Source organism: Meleagris gallopavo, chromosome 5 (genome assembly GCF_905368555.1).
Source record: "Meleagris gallopavo chromosome 5, MGAL_WU_HG_1.1, whole genome shotgun sequence".
NCBI lineage: Eukaryota > Metazoa > Chordata > Aves > Galliformes > Phasianidae > Meleagris > Meleagris gallopavo.
The window spans coordinates 27,605,352-27,617,757 of NC_139408.1; the positions used below are offsets into that span (position 1 = coordinate 27,605,352).

The window sequence follows — 12,406 nt, forward strand, 5'->3', positions numbered from 1 at the left end:
GGGAGATACAAAAACTTTTTCATCAGGAGCCTCCAAATTGGCACTGTTGGCTGTTTTTGTCCATTTGTTTCAGGTGTGGGCAGGTTTTACCAGTCCACTGGCAGTCACAGCACCTGAGCCCAACAGCACTGTGCCAGCAAGCTGTGCTGCTGCTTCCTCTAGAGCTGTAGGCAACAGAAAGGCCTTTGGGAAGTTTATAAAGAGCAGGAAAGCTGATAGCATGGAGAGATCCAGGAAGGAGGTAAAGGAAGAATTAACATCCCTCATGCAAAGGACTGGGGCACAGCTGGGAACATAAATCTGGTGAGAGACAGGGACCAGGCATGAGAAGGAGGGATTTTCTTCAACAGGAAGCCAGGAGAGCAAGAACAGGTTGACTCACACTTGTCTTAAAGTGGGTTTTATTCCAGGCATTAGACAGATTCTGGAACATGCTTTCTTAAAGAAAAGGGAAAACAAATCTGGGTTCCACATAAATTACATCTGGCAAAGTGCAACTTACAACTGAGTGGAGGAAAATAAACCTTCTGAATTGATTTCTGTAAAACAGCAGTTTCAGCTCCTCTTAAATAAACCACTGGTTGGTAGCACAAGAAGTCACGCTGAGCGATCTGAAACAGCACCAGCTTTCTTATTATCAATGCAAACCTGACTTCACAATCTTGGGCCCATTTAAAAGAAACAGAAAAACAAAGGCAAGCAGTTGCTGATTTGAGTGTTTGAAATACAAACCACCAGGCTGAACCTGAGGGCTCTGTTGATTTTCTTTCCAAAACCCTACTGGAGTCATTCCAAACTCCTGGATCTTAGGAAAAAAGCAAATGATGTTCCTCCTCCTTCCCTTACCTTCTAGGGCAGTAGAAAGCATGCCAGCAGTGAGTTTGGATGGCCTTTGTTTATCATGAGGAAAAGTTTATTTGGTCACCTTTAGAAGCAGACTTTTGTCATGCATCTATGTCTCAGCAATTGCTAAAATCCGTTGACTTGAAGAAGGTGACATGGGAGAGGCCTACAGGAAGGCCCCTTGGGCTGTGCCTTGTCTGGCAGCAGAGTACAGCGGTAGAGGAGTGACCTTCAAATAACATGTTCAAAACCTGGTACATTTGAGGCTCTGGGAGCCCCAAAGTCTGGGGACAATTTGAGTTACTGGTACTAGCATCTGCCCAGCCTTTCCCTGTTCCTCCCCAGGCTAGAGCACTTGAATAAAAATGTCCAGTCTTCTCCTGCCCAGCCTGCAGCCCTACATGGATGCCAGCTCATTTGGCCAGTTGGTGAGTAGCGGTGAGAAGTGCAAACCAACACAGCCAGCCCAGGAACTGCTGCCCTGGGAGCTATCAGTAACCTGAATTAGCACTGGAGCCAAAGTCAATGTAGCAGCCAGCATGCCTTTGTCTAATCTAACTGGAGCCCTTTGAACTAGGGCTGGCGCAGAGCTTGCAGGCTGTACATAAGCAGAGTTCCTGTGGTGTGCAGCACTAGAATTATTTGCTGAGGAGCTGGGTCCTGGTCCCAGTCTGGTTATGAAGAAGGAACTGCAAGAAAGCTGCACACATATAGTGGGACAAAGAAGGGAGGAAGCAGTACCTGGTGGATAACCCATAAGCTACTGGAGAGTGAGACAGGGGAAGCTCAAATAGTTCACTGAGGATATATTTTGATGAAAATAACTAATCGTTTAGCACTTCACTGTACACAGAGCTTACATACAATACCTGTTCAATGGCTTTTCATCTGTCTTTGCATCAATTCTTTTCAAGCCAGGTGTTTGAGAACTTTACCATTCGTGTCTCCTACTGCCTAATGATATCTCCTGGAAGCATCATAGTCTTGTTTAAAAATGCAGTTGTAGTAGGATAGCTTCTCCTAATGGGTCTGTCTTTCCTCTTTCCTTTCCTAAGCCATTTTCTTTCCTTCTTTGCTCTTTCCTGCTTCCTAAATTTGTGGCCTCAGTGGTTCAGGCCCAAAAGCATCTCCACAGCGAAACAGAAGTCTCTGCAGCCAGTACCACTGCTCCCACACACAAGTACAGCTGCAGCATGCCTCAAGCTCAGGGCCAAAGGGAACTGTCTCCTGAGCATTCCCCATGCAGGCAGGTCATTCAGCCAGCTAACTGGTGTCAACATGGTGAGCTGATGTCAAAGTGGAGGTGGAAACGGGAAAAAGGCTCCTGGCACCTGAACGACTTCATTTTTTAAATAAAACAACAAGCCAGAAGAGAAAAAAAGTTCCTCCAGTTCTCACACAAGCACTTCTGAACACATGCAAACATATGTATGAAGAACAGTATCTGTTCTTTTGTCATCTGTTTGGCGTAATACCAAACTACAAGAAAGAATTAGAAAGGGAGACAATCATGATCAAACATAGCCGTTGTTCAGAACACAAATGATCCTCCTCCTCTTCTATACCTGACTAGAAAGGACACAGACAAACATATTCCGAAAATGGCCCCTGTATAACCCTTGGAGGATTGGGGGGAGGGGGAGCTGGCATACAAAACTGAAGCGCCAAAGCAATGTTGTGGAGATTTATTTATTTGTGTCCCTTTCTTTGCATTGATAGGCATCCCAGCTGAGTGGTAACTGGGAACAGGGCTGGGATGCGAGCTAGAGACACCACTGCCATCAGTATTTACAGCATACAGAGGAGACACTTCACAGGGCAGACTTATACTGTGGCAGTATTTGTGCTGGAGCAGTTTCAGCTTCACCAACCAACTCCCCCAGGGTACCTCCTGGAAGGGAAGCCAAGCCTTGCAAGTGGATCAGCTCTGGGTCTTTTCAGCTCCTCTTTCAGATAGAGGGGAAAAAGCAAGCAGACAAAGGGGCTGGATGGCTTGTCATACTGGATCATTCCCACAAGGACTACACACTGCCTTTGGTGTGAGGTACTGTGGGCAGAAAAAGCAGTCAGCGAACAGCCCTGGCTTGCCTAGTATCCCAGAGCACCAGTACACACTGACCATCAAGGGGCAGCTCCCCAGGAGCATGGTGCCCCAAACCCAGGTCCTGCTGGGCTCAGAGAGGCAGGGCTGGTCTACCACCCATAGAAAACTGGACGCAGGAATTCAGCAGGGAATAGTGCCCTCCAGAATCCCTGGTTATGCTGCTAAAACAGGCTGGCCCTTTTCCAGCTGGTTGGTCAGCCTTATACCCCATTTCCCAAGCTCAGTCCATCTGGCTGAAGGGCAGCTGCTAATGGTAGAGGAAGGTGCGGGCCTCCCACTGACATGTTACAAACCTCCCTCAGGCCCCGCACCTCCGCTTATCACATTGGCTTCTCTTCGGGCCAGTCTTCACTGCAGCACACCAGCACACATGCATGAATGATGCATGACATTAAAGTGAAATGCTAGGGAAGACAAAGAGCTACCCATGTTTGTACAAGCATTGTCCAAGCTGTTGCACTGAGGGTCATGGAGTCTGGATGCAGAGAAAGGACTGGAAAGGGGGAGAGCTGCAAGGTAGTTCTGGTCGCTTGGAGTATTAGAGGCTAGGTGCTCTCCCCTCTCTGGGTGCTGTTGTGTATGGACATCAGCTGCAAAGGAGAACTTAAAACAACAGATGGCTGATTTCAACAACTCTCCTCATTCCGCTCTCACCCACAGCTTCTTCTCTGAAAGCTCAAAAACACCAAGTGCTCAGCTGAAATGGTGGCTTGCTGATGGGCACAATGAAAACATTTAGTGTCAGACAAACAAAACCATTCCTCTTTGTTCCCAAAGTCTCATGCACAAAGAAACAAGGAGATCTCTGTGCTACCATCATGTTGCTTGCAGCAGCTCCCACTGTTGGCCGGGTACATCTGCTTGGCAAGGGTTGGTCACCACTCTCCCAGTCTGGTTTTCCAGGCAGAGACCGCTGACAAAGTGTTGAATGAAACTGCCTTTCATCTTCCACTTCTGTGAGGAGAGAAGTACACTGTTACTTCCATTTCATTAGGTAACTGTGCCTTCATGCTTGAAGAGAAATGCTGAGCATAAACCTCAAATACACCTCAACAAGTGGGGAAACTGGAAAATCTGGGTATTGGTAGCATTTCCAAGGCACTGTTTTCTTGTATTAATAATATCTCAAGTTTGAGTTCATCTGGTTTATAGGACCAGATGTTCAGAAGCATCTAAAAGGCAGACAACACAAAATAATCAACTCATGGCATTTCCAAAAGTATTATAAATTTCCCCACTGTTCTATGCCCTGCACCTCTAAGCACTGAGATCACTTTGAAACACTTCTTTGGTTTCTTTCCAATGCACAGAAAGCAAAGATCACACTACTTGCTGTTTGATTAGATTGTATCTCTTCTCTCATCAAATCCAAGATTTTAATCAGAAATACACTGAAGATTCATCATACCTCCTGCATCCTCATCAGCTCATTGTTCATAATCTTATCTGCCCTAAAAACATTTCTAAGTGCCCATCCAACAGCTGCTCAGCACATATCACTTTGCTTTCAGCAGTAGTGTCCTCTGGGCCAGCTGCTATCAGAGCATTTCCACACACCTCCCCTCACAACCCTTTCCTGAAGACCTACTTTGTTTTTGCTGCTTTTCAGGAAACAAAACATATCTCCTAACATTGCACTGCAAATTCTGCTGGGAAAAGGCTGTACCCCTCCGTCTCTGCTGGAAGAACCAGGACCATTGAGGGTGATAGAATAGTGGGGGAAAGAAAGAAAAAAAAAAAAAAAAAAAGAGTCTGTGGACTTAGGACCCCCCAGGTGAGGCTGTTCCATTTCCCTCCCATGGAGCACACCTAGGACCAGCATTAGATTATTAGATTATTAAGGTTATTAGATTGAGTGCTACAGGCTTCTGGCATTTTTGCCATCACTCTGTCACAAGCGACTCAATCAGACAACAGCTGAGGGGTACTGTGAGGATGTTTTGGCTAATTCTTGTGACTGATGAGGAAAAAGAAACACCTTGGCAGCATTGATGGACCTGAAGTCTGTTGGAGAAATGCTACACAGAAAGGATTAAAAAAAATCCCGTGATATCCAGATGATGTCAAAACCTGCCGACATTTTAATTCCTGCGTAACACAGCAAGCAGCTTAGATTACCACGTGCTGTGTGTTTTAAGACAACCAGGTACATTCACATATTGCTGGCAGCTTTCTTTCAGATCTGCATTCTGGTCCAACTTCTTGGAGAGCAGGGCAGTTGCAAATCCTGGAGTAATGTCACTTTTTTATCTCATATTCCTTTTTCAAGATTAAATAATAGGTGGATGATTACTTTGTCATGGCTGCTAGTCCTGAATAATGGGACACTATATAAGGAGTACTGTTTGTACAGCAGGAAGAAAGAAGATTTTAACAGGCATACAGAGAAAGGTAGCGGTGATGCAAAGGAAGACCCAAAACAGTCTGTGCTTACAGAGGAGCCTCCAATACCCTCACCAGGTGCTGCATCCCAGTGTCTAGACAGATCCCAGAGCCATCCAGCTTTCATCTGGCAGCAGTTTTGCTGCACGGAGCTGAGGAAGAGTTAATACCATAAAGCAACATGCTGCCTAGCGGGTGTTATCTGTCTGCAATGCCCCCCTGCCTATCACCATTTCCCAGGGTCACAGATACCTCCGTAAAGAGCCTTTTGCCCTTCCCCAACTCCCTGCTTCAAAGCATATCTACTGTGCTAAGGGAAACTCTTCCTTGCCCTTCATCCTCATCCCTGCCTCTGTAGTTGTACAAGAGGTGCTTTTTTTCTTCTTTCTCCCAGCTGCTCAGGAGAAACCTGGCAGCTGTGGGAGACTCTCACACATTATTCCTCCAGATCAGAGACCTGCTGTTGAGTGGTCTCTCCATACTGAGCAGACACCCTCTGTGCTGCCTGCAGAAAGAGTCTACAGCAACAGACACAGCAAGACACCAGCAAATACTCAACAGAGCACAACTTCTGCTGCTAATGAACGGTACCAGATCAATCAGCTTCCAGTGAGCAGCACAGTTCCAGTCACTTTAGGTCCCTCTGTTTCAGCAGAGGATGGTAAGGATAGGGAAGAGGGGACAAACACTGAGAAGGTGGCAGAATTAAACGTGAACCTCATCCAGGCTCTGGCAGGTGCCATGTACGAAGCTATTATAGAGCACACTGCCAGTCAAAGCTAAAATTGGGCTCCTTCATTTCTCAGAGGTGATATTTTCAAAATGATGGACATCTGCTCATCCTGCTCAAAAACTGTTCTGCTGCTCTCCATGACAAACCCAATAAGCTCCCCTGATTTCACCTGAGCCTTTCACAAGACCTCGCTGCATGACTGCCATAGAATTGCCAGCAACAGCCCAGGAGCTGACCCTACAGGGACATATTCCATCTCACACCCTTAAGGAAGATGGGCAGTAGAAATAGATGGAAACAGGAGATTACATGTTTGTCTCTCACCTTCAGTCCCCTCAGAGCTGGGCACCAAAGTCTAAATTAGTCAGCTATTGTTATACTTAAGGAGAGGCCCAAAATGCAAACACCTCCAGGGAGGGCTCAGTTTTCTCCAAAGACCACAATCAGAGCTTGGACAGCTAGCTTATAAATTGCAGCAATGGTCTTCATCTTTAGGGAAAATAGAAAAAAGCATAAGCAATAGTTAATTCCTGTATACACAGCCAAACTTTACTGGGAATCTTCTCTCTTATCCACAGATGGCTTTGACTGGGCTGTACTTGGAACAAGGGAAGCTCTTGGAAGAGCTGGAAAAAGTTTTGGCTTGAAAATCTTTCTCAATCTCCCACATGCACATGGAGCTAATACAGTTTACTGGTTACAGCAGGTTTGGAGTGGAGATGGAAAAAAGAAACAATATTTTGATTGAAATATTGCCCCTCCCTCTGCTCTCCTCATTCCATGTAAAGTTCCTTGAGGCTGTTGGATAGAAGAACTCGGTGTGCAGTCACTAAGAGAAAAGACAGAAACAGCAAGTTCTCATCCACCAGTTGGTGAAATACAGCCCAATTTATAGAGATGGAAGTGTTAACAGTACTGTAATTTCTCAGGATAATCAAAAGGGTTTTTAATCCACAGCAACCCAATCAGTCCAAGATTTATTTCAAATACTGACAACAGCCATGTAACCCTGAAAATGTAACGGAGTTGGCCAAGCTCAGGAAACACGGCTGGGAAGAGCAGATGTTGCTGATTAGGACTGAGATGCCTCAGAGACATAGGGAGAACTGATAACTGAATGTATTTGCAGAGCCATGGGCAACCTGAAGCTGGTGTTGAAGACAATGAACTAATTTTTAAACAAGAGAGCAGAGAGAGTGTGATAGAAAAGCTCACACTAGCATCCAGGAGGTACCATCTCCAACTCTGAGCTCTTAAATTTGCATAACTGCAAAAGAAAATCTTGTTTCCTAAAAATTGCTTTCAAAGCTATGGCATATTGCAAGAAATGTTTTATCTGCTTATTATCATGAAGTTGCTGAGTAAGTTGCTTCCAGAACAGACAGGTCTTCACTCCTTTTCTCCGAAAGTCTGTATGAAGCTGTATTTGCACCCAGATAATAGGAGACATTGAGAAGAAAGGTGGGAAAAAATTCTCAATCACATCGAAAGGCACACAGCACTTCATATACTGGGTGTCTCACCAGAAAAACAAATGTCCTTATTTTCAGGCAGGAGTCACTTACTTCAGCACATTTTCATGAAATATGGCTGTTTAACAAGATTTCTCAGAACGTTTCTGGTTCTGTTGGGAAATACTGTGCCAATGTTTCTCATTTTTATTCTGTTGTTTTAGTGTCTGACTCTCACTTTGCCTTCTATTTGTCCTCACTATAATACAAATTAAAATACCACTCCCACTATCAGTCAGAGCCAAAACAAAACCTAAAGGCAATAATTTACTGTGCATTCAAGTAAAAAATGCTGTTCTCCAAATAACATTATGGATTACATCCATCTGCCTTGAAATCTAGTTCTGATTATGCACAACAGCTCTTGGCTGATCTTGTGCTAGCAGAGCCGGCTGCTGCTGTTGAATGATCAACAAGATCATGGCGCTAATAGGTTTTGTTGCTGGTTCCTTTCAGCCCAAGGAAAGATCCTAACAGAATAAAAAATCATCTAAATTTGGAGCATTGTCTCTAGCATCATTCTGCCTGCAAGACTCTAGGGTTATTTCGAGATAATACTCCATGGATACAGTTCATAATGCTTTAAAGCAAGAGTATATATATGTCAGATGGACATGAGATTGTTGTTAGCACTCAAGAAAAAACAACAAAATTCTCTTCCCTGTGGACAAGCTTTATGTACAACAGCTGTGTAGCATGGGCACAGATTCAGTACATCTGAAAGCAGAAAGCGGCATTAGGAACTCTATGGTGCTGCTGTAAAGATCTAAACAACCTGCTATGGTGACAGCAACAAACAAAGCCATCACTTGTCTTGCCTTTTGTCATAGATCTTGGCTTTTGAGTGACTCAGCCATAAGCATGACATCTAAATCCAGGAAAGCCCAAATGCCTTCCACCAAAGACCTCTTACAACAGTGATACCAGAGATGATCAAATCTGAGTTTCATCATGCTGCCATTCCCTCCTAGGATAACACGTGCTCACTCTCTTCCACTCAGGGTTCTCCCTTGCCACTTCCACTTCTCTGAGGTAGCTCAACTCCCTTCCTTGATCCCTGGTCAGCCTCTCTGATGTTCTGAGAAGCTTGCTTGAACTGAGGAATGGCTACACCTATGCGTAGTTTGAAAAGACTGCTATGCCCCATCATTAACACCTCACACCCATGGGGAGCCTGCCAAGCTGTAAAGTGGGGGAATTTGTTTCCCCCAGCTTTGCTGTTCCATTTAGAGCTTTAAAATTTCATAGCAGTTGATGTCATCCTGAAATTGAACTTTGTAAACACTGAGAGCTGGGCTTGGGTAACATGCTAGGCAGGGTTCTGCAAGTTGCCAGCTCAGGAGGAGCAAACTGTCTCCCTATCTTGCTTCTTTGTCACCAGAACCCTGCCTTGCTAACCCAGATGACCCATGTAAGAGCTATTAGTTTCACCTCCCACTCTAAATGGGAATTGGCAAAGAAAGTCAGTTCCCAAAATGAGCAGAAAGCATTGCATTAGATGCATGTCGTCCTCCTAGAAGTGAGGCAGAGGAGAAAGAATGGGTCAGTTTGCAAAGATGACTGACTTTAACTAATTAAAATCCAATATTAACTATTATTACTGTCGTGTTTATGGAAGGAAAATACCATAGCAACATTCCCCAAGAACGTGACAGACTTGAACACTGTGTATGGATCTGGCTTTCGGGATCTTTCTTCCAGGCAACCCCAAAATTTCAGAGCATACTAACCCTAATTAGATTAAGAATTCACATGCTGTTCTTCCACTTCATCCCCACCTCATCCACTCAGCCACAGCAGGATTTGGAATGGCAGCTGCGAATCAAATCGGTCTCTAATTGTTTGAAATGCTTAAACAAAATCCTTGCTTACAGTCAGTCAGCTAAATCATCTGCCAGGTCAAGTCCTCGATTTAAGTGCAGTTTGTTCACATTAGGTAATGGAAAACAACAGATCACATCCTGCGTGTCTCTATAATGAGCCTGTATATAATCACCACATCAAGGATCAATAAATCCTACACTCCAGCGGCAGAATGAACCTGATGTGTAAATGTGGATTAATCTCTCTTCTGGCTAATAGAGCCTGTACTCCACACCCCTCCAGAGGGCCCTTGTCCTTCCATGACACAGGAGGAGGGAAAGAGTTGATTTTGGCAGCTGCTAGAGTCCTCTTTGCTGCCAGGGAGGAAAATGCTGCAAGGCACCTAAGAGGAAGCTAAGTGACCTAATTACATAGCAAGAGGGTGAATGGTTATCAACAAGAAAAAGGAAAAAGGAGCAGGCAAGCACAGCTCACCTAGGATATCCTTGCAAGGCTAATCTAAACAAAGAGTCTACCCGTTATATTCACGGTGACAGTGGGTGCCACTGGGCTGGATACTCGCACACCGGGGTAGTCTGCATTCTCTTTGGTCGCAGGTAATGTCATATGTCCATTCATATGAAGCACACCAGAGAGGGAGATGCAGAGACGGCAGGGACTTTGACACACTTTGGTAATACTGGGTTTGCACCTGCAGACTCACCGCTGTAGGAACACTGGTATGTGACAGTGAAGAGATTAACAAAGGTGCACAGTTACCTGTCTGCCATCTTTTTGATTGCAGGCTTCCAGTGTGATTTGAGAGCCGGTAGAAAAGGAAGTAATGGAAAGACACTTGTCCTGCTGTCTAATTAGAGGGTCACTGAATGCCCACTCCTTTGGCAAAAGAAAGGGAAAAAGAAAGGTTCCATTATGATCACAATGGTGACAAAATGAAAGAAGTTTTTTGTGTGGTTTTTTTTTGTTTTTGTTTTTTGTTTTGTTTTGTTTTGTTTCTCTTGTTAGATAGTACAAGAATCTGAATATTTTCTTCAACACTAATCAAAGGCTCCCTGGAAAGACTACGGCTGAAGTCCTCACCTGATCAGAAGTTTATGCTCTGTCTTGACACACCATGACTATTTCAAAACCTACAGCTGGCTTTTCTGGCCTTCTGAGCTGCTTGATTAACCTTGGATCCCTTGTGACTCCATGCTCTGCAGCTTTACAGAGTCAAGCCTATATAGCATGGAGGCCACCAGCCTCATGATTTACATGATGTGCAACTGCTTCTGCATATTTTACATAACAAACATGTTCTATAATGAGTAACTGAGATCTATATATTATCAAATGAAGCAAAACACATGTAACGATATCTATGGGCTTACAAATATCACCAGCACACATAAAGCTCAGACTTCATTTTTCCCTTCTCTCACTTGAAGGATGCTTGACCCAATCAAATACTCTTATTATATATTCTCCAAAGAGGAAACACAAACGCAGTACATTGTGGAGATTTTAAACAGTAATGACATGGAACAATGAGTAAGATTAAATGGCATGTTGAACTCTGGCTGAAAACTGGTTTCCAACAGTTAACAGATGTGAATATGTATTTTCTGGCATAAAATATCCCACTGTGACACTTATCTTTCTCAAGCTGCTTCTCTGCTGCTTAGACTACCACAAGAAGAGACTGAGCATAAATCCTCAGCTGATATAAACCAGCACAGCTCTACTGTTAGAGGAGCTGCACCAAATTAACGCAGCTGAGGTCTTGTCTATTTAAATTCTGCTTGGGCATTACACTGAAACACATCTGCAAAACGCACAGTTCAAACCACCTGCAGCTACAGCTGAAGTGGTAGACTAAGAAACGTTTATGATCCTGGGGAAATCTCGTAGCCTGCATGCCTGGGTACCAGCCAAGTACACCCCAGGACTGGTTCTCGTAGAAAAGTCATAGCCCCAAGGGCAGGAGATGAAGCAGAGCGTACCCAAGCCATGGTCTGAGTAGTGATCACCACGCAATTCAAATTCTGGCCATGAGTTTACTGCACAGACCAGTCAGGCCTCTGAACATTCAAGTGTTACCTGTTGCCTCTGTCTGAATGACAAAGTCCTTCCTACCCCATGCCTAACTGTTGTGTCTGTTGAGATAGCAGAGCTCTGAGATGGCCACAGCTTCTTTTCCTGTTTATTACTAAAACCACTAATAGGGCCAAATTCTTCTTTTATTCATCTCTATACAAATCCAAAAAGGCCAGAGATACCTTTTCAATCACTGGCAATACATAAAGGGGGCAGAGGAAGAAGGAAAGCACCAAGCTAAAGCCCATCTTACCTGAGTGACGGGTGGATTGTTCACTGTCCCTTTACAGTTTCCGATGCCAGCCAACGTATTCCCTGTGGTATCCTGTGCCCAAGACTCCAGACAGTTTCCTCCTTGTCTAATTATTCCTGGAATCAAGTCTTTCTCAGGAACCCTTGAAGTAGAATAACAGTTTTAAGGCACTTAATAAACAAAGAAGTACAAAGCACTTACATACTTAGAAAAGCATAACTGGTCCCTGTCTGAAACACAGCCCCCTCTAACCACAAAGAACAGAGAAGATCATTTCCAAGTCTCTTTTTTTTTTTTTTTTTTTTTTTTTTTTTGCCTGCTGCTGCCACAGCTCAGTTTCTTGTTGTGAACCACCTCCCCCAATTCCTTCAGGAATTTTGGAAACTGAGATCGGACTCACTTCAGCTCAGGATAAACCTTCTCCAGATACCACTGGAAGGATTTACAGTTCAGTTTGCGGCGCTGCTCCACTCGGTCTGCAATACTGAAAACACAGACACACACAGTGACCAGGAGGAAGGGGGACAATCAAGAGCAGCCAAGAAGTCTGAGGGGGACTGCATAGTTTTCCACCCTTGCTCATTCTCTTCTAGTTGTTACTGGGTTCAGAGCACTAGCAGTGACCTGAGGTGAAGAAGAATAGACAGGCAGGAGGGGAACATTGAAAAGAAAGAAACAAA

The 12,406-nt window shown here is 44.4% G+C and overlaps 1 protein-coding gene across 1 annotated transcript in view; it reads right to left on the bottom strand.

Moving 5' to 3' along the window:
* Positions 1-384: 384 nt before the first annotated feature.
* The window catches only part of GALNT16 (polypeptide N-acetylgalactosaminyltransferase 16), a 59,535-nt gene continuing 47,513 nt past the window's right edge, over positions 385-12,406 (bottom strand). Inside the window, exons 12-15 of the mRNA XM_085224957.1 lie at positions 12,127-12,210; positions 11,727-11,868; positions 10,157-10,273; positions 385-3,901 (exon numbers count right to left, since the gene is read on the bottom strand). Of these exons, the coding sequence (XP_085081083.1) occupies positions 3,764-3,901; positions 10,157-10,273; positions 11,727-11,868; positions 12,127-12,210 (481 nt within the window). The 3' untranslated portion in view covers positions 385-3,763. The remainder of the gene's footprint in view (positions 3,902-10,156; positions 10,274-11,726; positions 11,869-12,126; positions 12,211-12,406) is intronic.